At 47.9% G+C, this 12,801-nt stretch overlaps 1 protein-coding gene across 7 annotated transcripts in view; it reads left to right on the top strand.

Moving 5' to 3' along the window:
* Positions 1-293: 293 nt before the first annotated feature.
* PLEKHH1 (pleckstrin homology, MyTH4 and FERM domain containing H1) overlaps positions 294-12,801 on the top strand; it is a 52,200-nt gene continuing 39,692 nt past the window's right edge. For 5 of the 7 annotated variants that reach the window (XR_004967727.1, XR_004967728.1, XM_036310557.1 and 2 more), the window contains exons 1-2: positions 294-532; positions 8,162-8,319. Coding sequence is in view for 5 of the 7 variants with exons in the window: in XM_036310557.1 (XP_036166450.1) it covers positions 8,194-8,319 (126 nt within the window). In the remaining 2 variants the exon portion in view is untranslated. Of the gene's footprint in view, positions 533-8,161; positions 8,320-12,801 lie in introns of those variants that run through there. The other 2 variants (XM_036310564.1, XM_036310547.1) reach the window with 2 other exon arrangements.

A 12,801-nucleotide genomic window follows, 5' to 3' on the forward strand; every position in this document is an offset into this window, starting at 1 on the left:
GCTCGGGGTCTGGTCTTGCGCCCTTCCTGCGAGGGTCCCACGCTCGCTGGGAGCAGGACATATCCAGGCGCCCTCGCCGCCCCGTGCGGCCGCTAGTGGCGGCCTCCGCGGAGAGCTGGGGAACCGAGATCGGGGAGCCCCCCGCGCACGGGCCCCACCGCCGGGACGAGCGGAGCGGAGCGGAGCGGAGAGGTGGGAGCGGGAGCTGCTGAGGTCATTTCCTGTGCTGGCCGCGGGCCCGAGCCCGGCCGGCGCTCTGCCTTTAAGCCGCGGGCGGGGCGGAGGGAGCGCGGCGGAGCGTTGAATGGGGCGCGGGGAGGTGCGGCTCGCCTCGCCTGCCTAGCCTCGCCTTTGTGCGGCCAGCCTGCGGGCGCCCCTCCAGGCCCCGCCCCGCCCACCCCGACCCCTGCTGCCGAGGAACGGAGACCCGGCGGCCGCGGTGGACGAAAACGACGAAAGGTCAGCGGCGGACGCGCGCGGAGGGCGCCCGGGTGCCGGGTGCGCGGCGGGGTTACCCGCGAGCTCGCGGGAGGTGAGTGGCACCGCGCGCCCCGCGGGCAGGGCTGGGCTGGGGGTGTGCGCCCGCCCGGAGGGGGTTTGGAGGGGAGGACCGGCTGCCTGCGGCCGGAGGGCGACTCTGGAGCAGGTGCCTCTCCACCTGGAACCGAGCTCCCAGCCGCCGGGAGCGCCGGGAGCCGCGCGGGTCAGGCTGGGGAGCCCGCACCGGGAGGCGAGGAGAAGACCTTCTGGGGGAACCGGGATTTGCGACCGGCTGGATCCAGTTGCTCCCGGGAGGGGCCCGCGGAGCGCACTTGCAGGCTCTCCGCAGCGTTGCCTGTGCTCTCGCTCGGTTTCAGCCCTCCCTCTGCCCTCCCCACCTCATCTCGGCTTTTTCTCTTCTGTGATTTCTCGGTGGTTCTCTTAGGGCTCCCAGAGGCAGGTCAGCCGTGCAGGAAAGAAAACAAGTTGGGCGTCAAGTGACACCAGGAGCTTTGTGTCCTACGAGCCTCAGGGAGGAATCGGTCACTAGGGACCAGGGGCCCTCCGTGGGGGGTGGCAGGGGCTTGGGAGTAGAGTCCGCTCCCTGGTGGATCTCTCCCCACCAGGACACCTCCATAAGCTTTTGCTATGAATCCACCTTGTAAAACTCCTCCAGACAGAGAGCCGCACTTCCAGCCGAAACTTCTGCTTGAAAGATCATTTTAATAACAATTTCAGTGGAAAAGTCACTGGTTCGTTCCTTCATCAGACTTTTTGGGACATAGGCGCCAGACACTGTATAGGGTAACATCACTTAACACTTTATAAAGCACCAATCCCAGTGTTTCTACAGGTTATTATCTCCATTTTACAAAAGAGGAAACACCCAGAAAAATTATTTGCCCAAGTTCACGCAACTAAAAAGTGGAAGCCAAACCCAAGCCTCCTAAATTCCAAGGGGTTTGGTCCACTGTCCAGCCACCCTCCCTCCGGTAGGCTGCTGAGGGGGCGGGGGTCTGCTCAGAGCTGGGTTACGGTGGGGTACACCCTGTGCTCCCCAACTCATTAACACTAACAGCTGAGAAAATGTGATGCACCTTCTGCCCTCTCCGGGAATCACCAGCTAAGGGGGGGAAGTTTGTACCTTCCACTCTCCTCCCCTCCTCCCCCTGCGCTCCTCCTCCTGGCCCCTTCTTGTCTCTGTGAGGCTGGCATCGGTGTGCAGAGTCTGTGCTCCTTGTGGGTTGCAGAGCGCCTCATACATGCTGATGGTAGGGTGCCTACCCTCCTGATCCAGGTGACTTCCCAGCAGGCTGGCTGCTGAGCCCTCTCTCCCTTCTGTCAAAAACTAATTCAAAACTGCCCCCCTCCCCTCCTCTGTGGAGAAATGGGCACTTTTTGTTGGCTGGAGTATAAATTAGAATAGCCTCAAAGGAGGGCAATTTGAACGATTTGGCCATTTAAAAATGTAAATTACTTAACCCTGCAATTCCATTTCAGGACTTTATCCTTGAGATAATAGTCTGATGTGTATACTCATTGAATATTCATTGCAGCATTGTTTATTTTAACAAAAGGTTTCAAACAACCAAATATCAGTTAATAAAGAGACTCATAAAAACAGTCAAGCACCACCTAACGATGGGGGTATGTTTTGCTAAATGCAGCAGTTGGCGAGTTTGACGGTTTTCCGACTTCATCGTGAGCGAACATCACGGAGTGCACTTAAACCTAGGTGGTAAGCTTACTGCACACTAGACTATTGCTCCTAGGGTATAAGCCTGGGCAGCATGTGACTATACAAAACATGAGATTAAATCAATCACAAGACAAAGTGAGGCCATTAAGAGATTTTAATAAGTAGAAAGAGTACAGTCTAAAATAACAAGAAGACATATTGTGTAGTAAATACATAAACCGGTAACATAGTTGTTATCATCCAGTATTATGTGCTGTACATGATTGTATGTGCTGTACTTCTCTACGACGGGCAGCGCAGTATGTTTGTTTACATCAGCATCACCACAAACATGTGAGTCACGTGCATTATGACAACAATGACGTACCTAAGCAAAAGGAATTTTTCAGCTCCATTATCTTTTGGGAACCGTTGTATATGCACTTCATCACTGACTGAAGCATTATTTTGTGGCACATAACTGTAAATTAATGTAGTAGCCACACAATACAATAAAACTGTTAAAAAGCATGGAGGGGAAATGGGGCAGAGAGATGTGTATTGATACAGGAAGGTCTCTAGGTTATATTAAATTCAGTGTGCCACCATTGTGTGTGTGTGTGTGTGTGTGTGTGTGTGTGTGTATGCAACATATACATGAATGCTTGTTTATACACTGAATATCTCTGAAAGACACAGAAACCCATAACAGTGGTTGCCTCGGAGTAGATCTATGGATGAAGCACAGGGGTAGGAAGAAATCTTTTCATCATTTACCTTTTGGTTCAGCTTTCAGAAATAAAGAGATAAAGTCATTTTTTGGTGATAACACATCGACGGGCCCCACCTCATATGCCCAGGGCACGGTGGGCTTGCCTTTGTTTGTTGATGGTAGCCATCATTTATTGAGTGCTTACTGTGTGCCAGGCTTTAGTAATATTTCCTTTAGTTCTCAAAAAAAAAAAAAAACCGGCAGAGTGTGGTCTGTGAAATTGCCAACTTCGTATGGTTCAACCTAATATTATTACCTTCTTTTGCAAATATTATTGCCCTCGATTTCAAAATGGAACTGAGGCTCACGGAAGTTGAGCACATGACTTAAGGTCACAGGATTAATTGGTGCTGAGCCAGTATTCAGACAAGGCCTGTTTGGCGCCAGAACACGGGATCTTAATTACGATACTTTGCTGTTTCTCCTCACTGGTTTTGTTTTCAAGAGATGCTACTCCTGGTTGTGCTCGCCCCTTCTTCGGGTATTTAGATCCCAACACTGTAAATGTGATGTAAGCTCAGAGGAAGCTGTACCCTGTGTCCACTCACCCTCCCCCCAGTTCCATCCTCAGAAAGGGGGCACAGAGCTCTTCCTCTCTCATAGTTCGGCAGGTGATCAGTCTGCTTTAGTGGAGCATTTTCAGAAGGTGGTAGTAGCCCATCACTAGCAAGTGGAAATCACAAAAGGTGCTCGCACTCAGGGAGTGCACCATAGTGAGGTGACATGGGAGAGCCCAGTGGGAATTCAGAACAGAGTCCCTGTTACCCTCTGATGCATCGACCTCTGACCTCTTTCTTCTAGGCTCTTGTATTGATTGGCCCCCTTGGCAGAGAAGTTCCAGGTTATTCAGCCTGTAGACCTGAGCCTCGCAAGCCACCAATCTGTATTTATCTTTATAAATTGCACGTAGGAATCACTTAACAAAAGTGGGTTGAGCCTTGGCTGGTTTTTCTCAGTGGTTAGAGCACCAACCCACAGACTAAATGGTCTTGGGTTCGATTCCCAGCCAAGGGCACCAACCTCCGTTGCAGACTCAATCCCCCCCCCTCCTACCCCCAGTCCTGGTTGGGGCGTGTGGAGTCAACCAGTCGATATGTTGTTATTTATCTCTCTCCCCCCTCCTCTCTCCCTTCCACTCTTTCTCTACATCTCTAAAGATCAATGGAAAAAAATATCCTCAGGTGAGGATTTTTTTAAAAAGTTGGTTGAATTAAATTTAATCTCAGCATTTTGTCAATTTCTGATCAGACTCCTAGACTTGCCAGAGCCATCCCAGGTCAAATTTGTTTTCTCTGATGCAGGCCCCAGAGTCTAGGGTCACCTGATAACTAACTCTGGGACCTCTTATCACCACCCAGTCTACCCAAAGCCCCTTCCTCTGAGGCATCTCTCTGTGCCGCCTCTGTGGCTGTGTCAGCCCCGGGTGCTGGAGGACTTAGGGAGTTCCAAGCAGGTGCCAAGCCATGGCAGTCATTTGCCTCTCACCTGCGAAGCAGTTTGGCATGCTGGGCGCTAGTGGGAATCGAGAGAACTGGTTTGATCATTGTAGCTGGGTGGAGGGTACCTGTGGATTTATTGTACTGTTCTCCCTACCTATGTGTGTTTGAAGCTTTCCAGAATAAAAAGGGGGACAAGTGTTGAGCTTGGTTTTGTCCTGATCACATGTCCCTTCTCTCACTCTGCATCTATTTTTGCCATCGATGCTGTATGTGTGTTAGGCCAGCCTGGTAGCATGAGCCTCCATGGCCACTACGGCAGCACCTTCATGGAGAGAGGACGCTCTGTCTGTTGGGAGATCAGGATTCTTGGCCCAGCTCTGATACTGCGTAGCTCTGCGTCTCTGAGCAAGTCACAGAAGTGATGAGTTTTCTCATCTGTTCTCGGGGATATTGAGAGGGTAAGGAGAGAAAGATCGCCGGTGGCAATGCTTTGAGAAGTTAAGGACCGTTCTCTAAGTGCATTGCCGCTCATCCTTGTGCATCTTCATGGGACGTACAAGTGCAAGGTGACTTAGCAGGTGAGATTCAACTTACTGGTATCTTCCCTTCGCATCTCAGGTTTTATAGCTGCTGCTCTGACCACCTGCTGCTGTGGAAAGAGCCTCCAGGCCTTGTGCTAGTCAGAAGGGACCTTGTTCCAGATCTGTTTCGAAATTTCTTAGCTCTCCTCCCTGGTGGAGACAAATCTGGCAGGATGCCAGCCCTCTGGCCGGTACCCCCGAGGCAGGGAGAGGATTAGCAGGCACCTGACTGGTTCAAAACCATGATGTCATGAAGATGCTTGACTGGGGAAAGCATTCCCTTCAGTCTAGGTGTGATCTCGGATGTCAGGGCTGGGCAGAGGCCAATGACGTGTTTCTTTTATTTCCAAAGGCCCTGGAGATTGTGGTCATTTGGGTTTCTACTCTCCCCCATGGAATCGGAGCCACAGCTTTGACAATTAATAAGAGGCAATTAAAATCCACCAACCTCTTTCAGCACCACAAAACAGTTAAGTTTCCCCTGCCCCTTGGTTTTACTTGGGTGCTGATTTCTTTAGCCCTGGGCTAGGTGTAAGACTTTCAGATCCTAGTTTCAGATCTATCAATTTTTTTTTTTTTTTTAATCTAAGGAAAAGCAAAAACTCCCTTAAAGGACAAAGCAAAGCAAGTGCAACGCCTCAGGGCCTTCTCTGGAGGCCCCACAAGTTCTGTTTTGTCTTTTCTGCTGTGATCTTAGCCCAGAAGGTCATGTTTGTTTCTGTCCTTTGTCTTCCTGCCCGTCCCTGTTGGTCCAGTCCTTTGAGGTGGGGATTGCTGGGAGGTCACAATGTCGGGATTGTTTGGGATGACAGTTCCGGCAGAGCAGGGCTGAGATCATACGTCCAGTGTTCTGAGCAACCCAGAACCAACAGCCTTAAGACACCAGACCTGTCAGTGGTTTCATTGTTGGGCCTTTCTCTGCGGATCTATTGACCCTGTTTTCTAAATGAGTAGTCGGGACTCGTGGTAAATGCCTGTGCTTAGGGAGTTTATGGTGTCAGAATAGTTGAGACCATAAACTGGAAAATCTGGAATATAGGCTCATCTCGCGCCAACGATCCTGAAAGATCTTATAAAATATTTCCTTCATCCTTAATAATCCACCCCACTCTTTGTGAGATCAGAATCTCTCCCATTTCCAGATGGGTAAAGAGCACGGTGGCTAAGGACAGGGGCTTTGGAATGAGGATCCAGCTGTGGAACTCTCTGTGTAAGCCAGCCAGGCTCTCGGTTCCTCAGTGTCCTCAGGTGAGACCGTGGACTGGCGCCCACCCCTTAACTCATGGGCTGTGAGGACTGAAGAGTACACGTGCCTGGCATACAGCAAGAACTCAATAAACGATCGCTATTTGTGGTATGTAAGGGCAGAAAAATATAAAAGTCAAATGTGAGGTGGGAATCAGTATTGGTGGTTAACCCATCGAGGACAGGGTCATATTAGGTGACAGTACAGGAGGTGACTGCGTTTTCTGAGGCCATATGGCTCCTGTAGAAAGGGAAAGGGGGGGTTAACAAAATAGTTAACAAAATTTGCATTAGGGAAAATTCCAGGCATTCATTCAAGTAGAGAGACCAGTATAAGGAACCCTCATATACCCATCACTCAACTTCAGAAATTAACATTTTGATGCCCCTGTCTAGTGTGGCTCAGTTGGTTGAGCGTAGTCCTGGGCACTGAGAGGTCACCGGTTCGATTTGCAGTCCGGGAACTTGCCTGGGCTGCAGACTCAATCCCCAAATGGAGGGCATGCAAGAGACAGCTAATTGATGTCTCTTCTCTCCCTGCCCCCCCCCCCCCCCCCCCCCGCTCTCCCCTCCCCCTCCCCTTCCTCTCTCCTCTTCCCTCTCCCTGTCCCTCTCCCTTCTCTTTCTAAAATAAAAAACATTTTTTAAAAAAATTAACATTTTGATAAAATCTTATTTCATGTATCTCCCTCCCCACCACTCTTCACCTCCTCCATGAAGTGTTTTAAAGCAAATCACAGACATTATCATTGTACCTATAAATCATACGTATTTCTAACAGATGACATTTTAAAAATACCAACTTAAAAAAATGAACAATCATTCTTTAAAATGACCTAATACTTGAGTTATCATATGTCAGGGTTTGGGACAGACCAAATTTATGCTTGTTGCCAAACATAACTATTAGTAGCGCTTTAGAGGGTTCTGTGTGTGTGTTTTTAAGTCCTGTGGTGGCTGTGTCTTCCAGCCTTTCTCTCCTCTGTGCTCACCTGTGCCTGTGTCTCCTCTCGTGAGCACACATACATCCTTCATTTTCTCATTCCAGCGCAGTTTATCTTCTCTAAAAGGTGTCCAGGAGACCTCTGGGTAAATTCCCCTGACTGGAGAAATTACAGGTGTCTACTTGATTTGTTCTGAATTCGTATGAAGTGTTTTCCAAAGATTTGTGGCTTTCTCCAGCGGCTGCAGCAAAAATATCTACCATTTTCTGGTCTTCATTTCATAACTTCAAGGAAAGAATGAGAATCTGTTCCAGAGCAGGACATTCAATGACAACTGACAAAATCCCAACTAAATAGAAGACTGTCAGGGAAATTCAAAGCATTACATTTTCTTTCCATGTGTCCCCGTCCGACATCTACATAGCTGTGGTAGAACCAGGACTAACCTGGAAACCAGAGCTTTCCCTTCAGTTAGCTGCATGAACTCAACACCCCCCCCCCCCCACACACACACACCTCATACGCCCCAAGCACAGCCGGCCCCATCTCCATGCTCCTGTTTATCTGTATACTGATGAGCTATGTGACTGCCTTGTAATTTTGCAGTTAGACTTTCTTGAAAAATGCAAATTCGAGAGACCTCTGTTATTTATCTTTGCATCTCCAGTGCTTAGAACAGTGTCGGCACGTACATGTTTGTTGAGTGGCTAAAATCTTGTTACATGGAATTGTTGAATGAAAAACCAACGAGCCCCATGTTTCACTTTTGTAAAAATGACACTAGATTCTCATTGTGGCTTCTCAGGTTGGTTTTGTGATCCCCTGAAGTTGCTCAACTGACTTATGCTGAGATGTGACGCGCTGAGCCAGCGACAGGGGCCATGGGACAGAGGGACAGGGGCTGGCTTACCTCCCCAGCTCTGTTTTCTCCGTCCTCCTCTGGTCTCCTCTCCTCCTTTCCCCACGTAACCCTTCCTCCCACACTTACTTGTCGTTTCCTCTCTCTTCGTGCTGGTTCTCAGGGGTCCCTGAATATCCAGAAGTTGATTCCATCATGGCTGAGCCCAAGGTGGAGACCCGGACCAGCATGGACTGGCAGAAACGCTACCTGGCCCTGGAAACCCAGCTTGTGCGGTTCCGCCTGCAGGCCAGCAAGATAAGGGAGCTGCTTTCTGACAAGGTGAGTTCTGGAGAACAGGGAGCTGCCTACCCTCACTGCAGAGGCCCGTGTCAGAGAGGGCCAGCATTAGAGAGCGAGAGTTGTGGGGGTGATCTTCCTTTTTGGGGGGTTTATTTTATTTATTTATTTTTATTTGAAACATATTTGACATAACATTGTGTAATTTAAGGTGTTCAGCATATTAATTTGACACATTTCTCTATTGTAATATGACTGCCATCATAGTGCTAATTAGAAGCTCTATCACATTATACAACTATCATTTCTTTTCAGTGGTTGGAATAATTAAATTCTAGTCTCGTAACAAGTTTGATGATTATAATACAACTAGAGAACCCAGGCACAAAATTCAGGCACTGGTAGGGTCCCTAGCAGCTGCCTGCTGCTGGCTGCTGGCCGGGTATTCCCTCCCTTCCCCCGGCTGCATGCCACCACTGCCAGGGCCTCCCTCCCCCAACCCCCCCCCCCCCCTTTGCCTGCCGCTACCACCGCTGCCCGCCAGGGCCTCCCTCCCTTCCCCTCGCCAGCCCCGCCCACTGGTCAAACTCCCAGACAACTCCCAGTTGGTCGAAAGGACAATTGGCATACTACACTTTTATTATATAGGATACCGTGGTCTGTATTCACTATTCTGTGCATTTGATCCTTAGGGCTTAGTTACTACTCGTTGCAGGAAGGGGAGCTTTGAATAAGATGTTTTTCACACATGCAAAATGAAACCCACCCAAGGTCGTTGTTGGTTTTAAGACCAAAATCAAAGCAGTGTAGTCAGCTGTCACCTGGCATTCTTCCCTGCTCTGCTGCTTCGCAGGGCACACCAGTGAAGTGACACAGATCTGGGTTCTCCCTCACCCTCTGAGTCACATGTGGCTGCAGTGCAGGTTCTAATATTCCCTTAACATCTCTTCAGTGGTGGGGAGGAGGACGTTTTAGGAGAAAGGACTGTAAATCTCCATCCTACTGCTCACCCTCGAGTAAGCATAGGAGCCGAGGAAGGCAGCTTGCTTTCCTGGTGACAAGGACACAGGCTTTGGGGCCAGTCTTACCCGGCTCGGCCACTTACTAGCCCTGTGACCCTGAGCAAGTCCCTTCACCTCTAAGGCAGGGACCCAGATGCCTACCTGTTGGAGTTCTTTGAGAATTTTATCAGATCACATGTACAAAGGTTCTGGCATAGAATAGGTCTAAATGGGCACAATTATTATCTCTTACAGACTTGGGTGGGCTGGGCTGGGAAAGTGACAACCATTTATAATGTTTCTATGGGAAGATACATTCTAAATGGCTGAGGGTTGGTTTTTTTAATGTTTTTATTGATTTTAGAGAGAGAGGGAGGGGAAAGGAGAGAGAGAGAAACATCTATGAGAGAGAATCATGTATTGACTGTCTCTGGCATGCCCCTTACTGCGGATCAAGCTGGCAACCCATGCATGTATGGGAATCAAACCGGGGACCTCTTGGTACATGGGCCAACACTCAACCAGCTGAGTCACACTGGCCGGGCTAACTGGCTATTTCTTTGGAGCATAACCCATCTAGAGAATAGACACCTGCACTTAAAAATGTATATATATAATCTTAATTGAATCAACCAGTCTCTATAGTTTTGTTTATAGTCTCCATCTGCTTAGCAAACCCTTCTTTCAAAGTACAAAAGTACAATTCATCCACTCCTCTCCAAGTAATGTCAAAGTCTCGATGAGTAAAGCCTCAGTAAGTGACCTGTGTTCAGAATAGGCCTACAACCTGGAGTCCAGGAAGATAAGTTTCAAACTGGACCTTTTCGCTGCTGAGGGGAGTGGCCCTGGACTAGCCAGGACTAGAACTCATGAACCTTGGGCCTGTTGGCACTGCCATCTCGTTCAGGCTTTGCCGAACAGATTGGCAGGGTTCCTACGGATATGGTTCCGGCGCTGCAAATATAAAGGATAGAATCCGCCCCCGCAGGGACCGGGAAGCAGGCATTAGACAGGTGGTTCTCTGGACCACCTGTGCCAGAAACCTGCCGTGTTTTTGAAGCAGATGCATTCCTGGGCCCCACCCCAACCCTCCTGATCCAAGTCTCCTTGTTAATTTGCATCTTTAACAAGCTTCCAGAAATTGGTTTCAACACTGTAAAGCTTGAAAACCTTGCCTTAGGTCACGGTATTGAGAAAGGTGTGTGAGGGAAGGCAAGGATTAGTGGGGATCAGCCCTCGGGTCTAAGCACATCTCAAAGGGAGGAGACTTCCTTTTGGTTATATGGACAATAAATAACCTAAAAAGTGGCCGTTATGAAACACCTAGGCATACTGCATTAAACGTTTAAACTACCCTTCTCAGTTTGAAGTCGTCCACTGGAAAAAGAGGAATCCTCAGCGGGCAGAATGAAGAGGAAAAACCCAACTCTGGCAGCTGAGTGGGATGGGGTGTGTGACTGGGCTCCCTTGAGTTATGAAAGGCTTGAGGCTTGAGTGTTAACATCTGTGAAGATAGAAATGAGGTCTGGCCATTTGGAAGCTGGGCTGACACTGAACCTTCCCTGTAAAGTCAGGACTATTAAAGGGCTTTACCCTAAATGAAAAGGTGGCAGAGAAGACACCCACCCGCGCAGGGAGATGACGATGGCGGAATAGCTTCTCATACTCAGCCAAGGCTCTGGGCCAAAAAAAAAAAAAGTTCCCTGAGAACCTGGTGATACTGTTTTAACATTAGAATTTATACTATCCGTGTGAATTAGGAACCCTTAGTCCTGGGCCAGAGATACCCCTGGGAGACCTTGTAGGAACAGACAAGAACCCCCGGGGCGGGGTGGGGGGGCGGGGGGGAGCCTCAGTAAAGATGAATATATGATCTAAAATAACTAAATATTGAGAGACTAATGTACAGTGAGTGAGAGTCCAAATATACAATAAACAACTGGACTAGACACCCCCACCCCAAGAACTAATAATAATAGAACTGTTGGTAAGATATTGTAAATAAATGAGTTCAAAATATTGAAGACATAATGAAGTAATTGAAGACATGAGACAAGAATAAGACACTACCCAGAAAGATCAGGTAGACTTTACAAAGAATCCAGTAGAACTCCTAGAAGTAAAAACATTTTTCATTGAAATTAAGTGTTCAGTAGGTAGCCCTCACTGGGTATCTCGGTTCGAGGGTCGCCCTGACACACTAAATTTGTGGGTTTGATCCCCGGCTGGGTACATACAGGAATCAACCAATGAGAGAGCGTGGATAAGTGGAGCAGCAGATCGATGTTTCTCTCTCTCTACCTCCTTCCCTCTCTCTCTAAAATTGATGAAAAGAATTTTAAATAAATAAATAAATGTTCAGTGGGTAGGTTAGACACCACTGAAGACAGACTTGATGAATGGAAATAGGGGACTGAGGAAATCTTGCGGAATGCAGCACAGAGAGGTAAAGAAGCAGAGGCTGAGATATGGATGCTAGAATGACAGGATCCTATATAAGATTTCAGAAGTGGGGAAAGGAGTGAAGGAGAGCCAATACTCAAAGAAATAATGGCTTAAAATTCTCCAAACTTGATTCAGGAAACAGAATGAGTGTAAGTGAGAGAAATTTTATTTTAATCCACGCCTGCTGTATTAGCTAGATCGTAGTGTGGCTGCTATAAGAAAGAACCCAAAATAGTAATGGCTTAAACCAGACAGATGCTTATTTCCTTCTGATTTAGTATCTCAGACAGAAGCAGCCTAATTCCAGGGTGGTACCTGCTGCATGTTTGAAGGTGGTTTATCCTGATGTCCACCTAACCCCTTCCTTGTAAGTGCATGACCTGGAGGTTGCATTCATTCCTTCCTTTGTATCCCATTGGCAAAAACTCGGTTACCCAGCTGCAGGGAGATTGGACAGTATAGAGTTTTTCTGGATAACGATGCGCTCTGTTAAGTTGGAAGTTATATAAGAGAAAAGAGAACAGATGGGGAGCAGAACTGGGGAACAGTTAGCAGTCTGTAAGTCTAGAATTTGAGTCTAGAATAATAGTAATAACAAATAGATTATATAACTTTAAAATCAGTTGAGCAGGGAAATGGAATAAAGGAAGTCTATTAAATATAGGCAGGGAGAGGAGAAAAAGAGCACCAAAAAAAGAGGCGTAAATAGCACAAAATGGAAAAGTGGAAATAAATCCAAATATATTGGTCACAAAGAGACATATGAAGATGTGTATTGCATCACTGATGTATGAAAAATTGGAAGTATTATAAATGTCTACCAAAAGGGGATGGTTACACATATTGAGTGTATTTGTACAATGGAATATAATATTGCAGTTCAAAATAAAACAAGTAGAGCTACATGTGTAAGATCAATAAATCTCGAAAACCAACATTGAACAAAAAGTCCAAAGGAACCGTAGACGGTTTGGCTCAGTGAATAGAGTGTTGGCCTGCAGACTGAAAGGTTCCGGGTTTGATTCCTGTCAAGGGCATATGCCCAGGTTGCAGGCTCAATCCTCAGTAGGGGGCGTGC

The sequence above is a fragment of the Myotis myotis genome, unplaced genomic scaffold, assembly GCF_014108235.1.
Source record: "Myotis myotis isolate mMyoMyo1 unplaced genomic scaffold, mMyoMyo1.p scaffold_m19_p_1, whole genome shotgun sequence".
NCBI classification, from domain to species: domain Eukaryota; kingdom Metazoa; phylum Chordata; class Mammalia; order Chiroptera; family Vespertilionidae; genus Myotis; species Myotis myotis.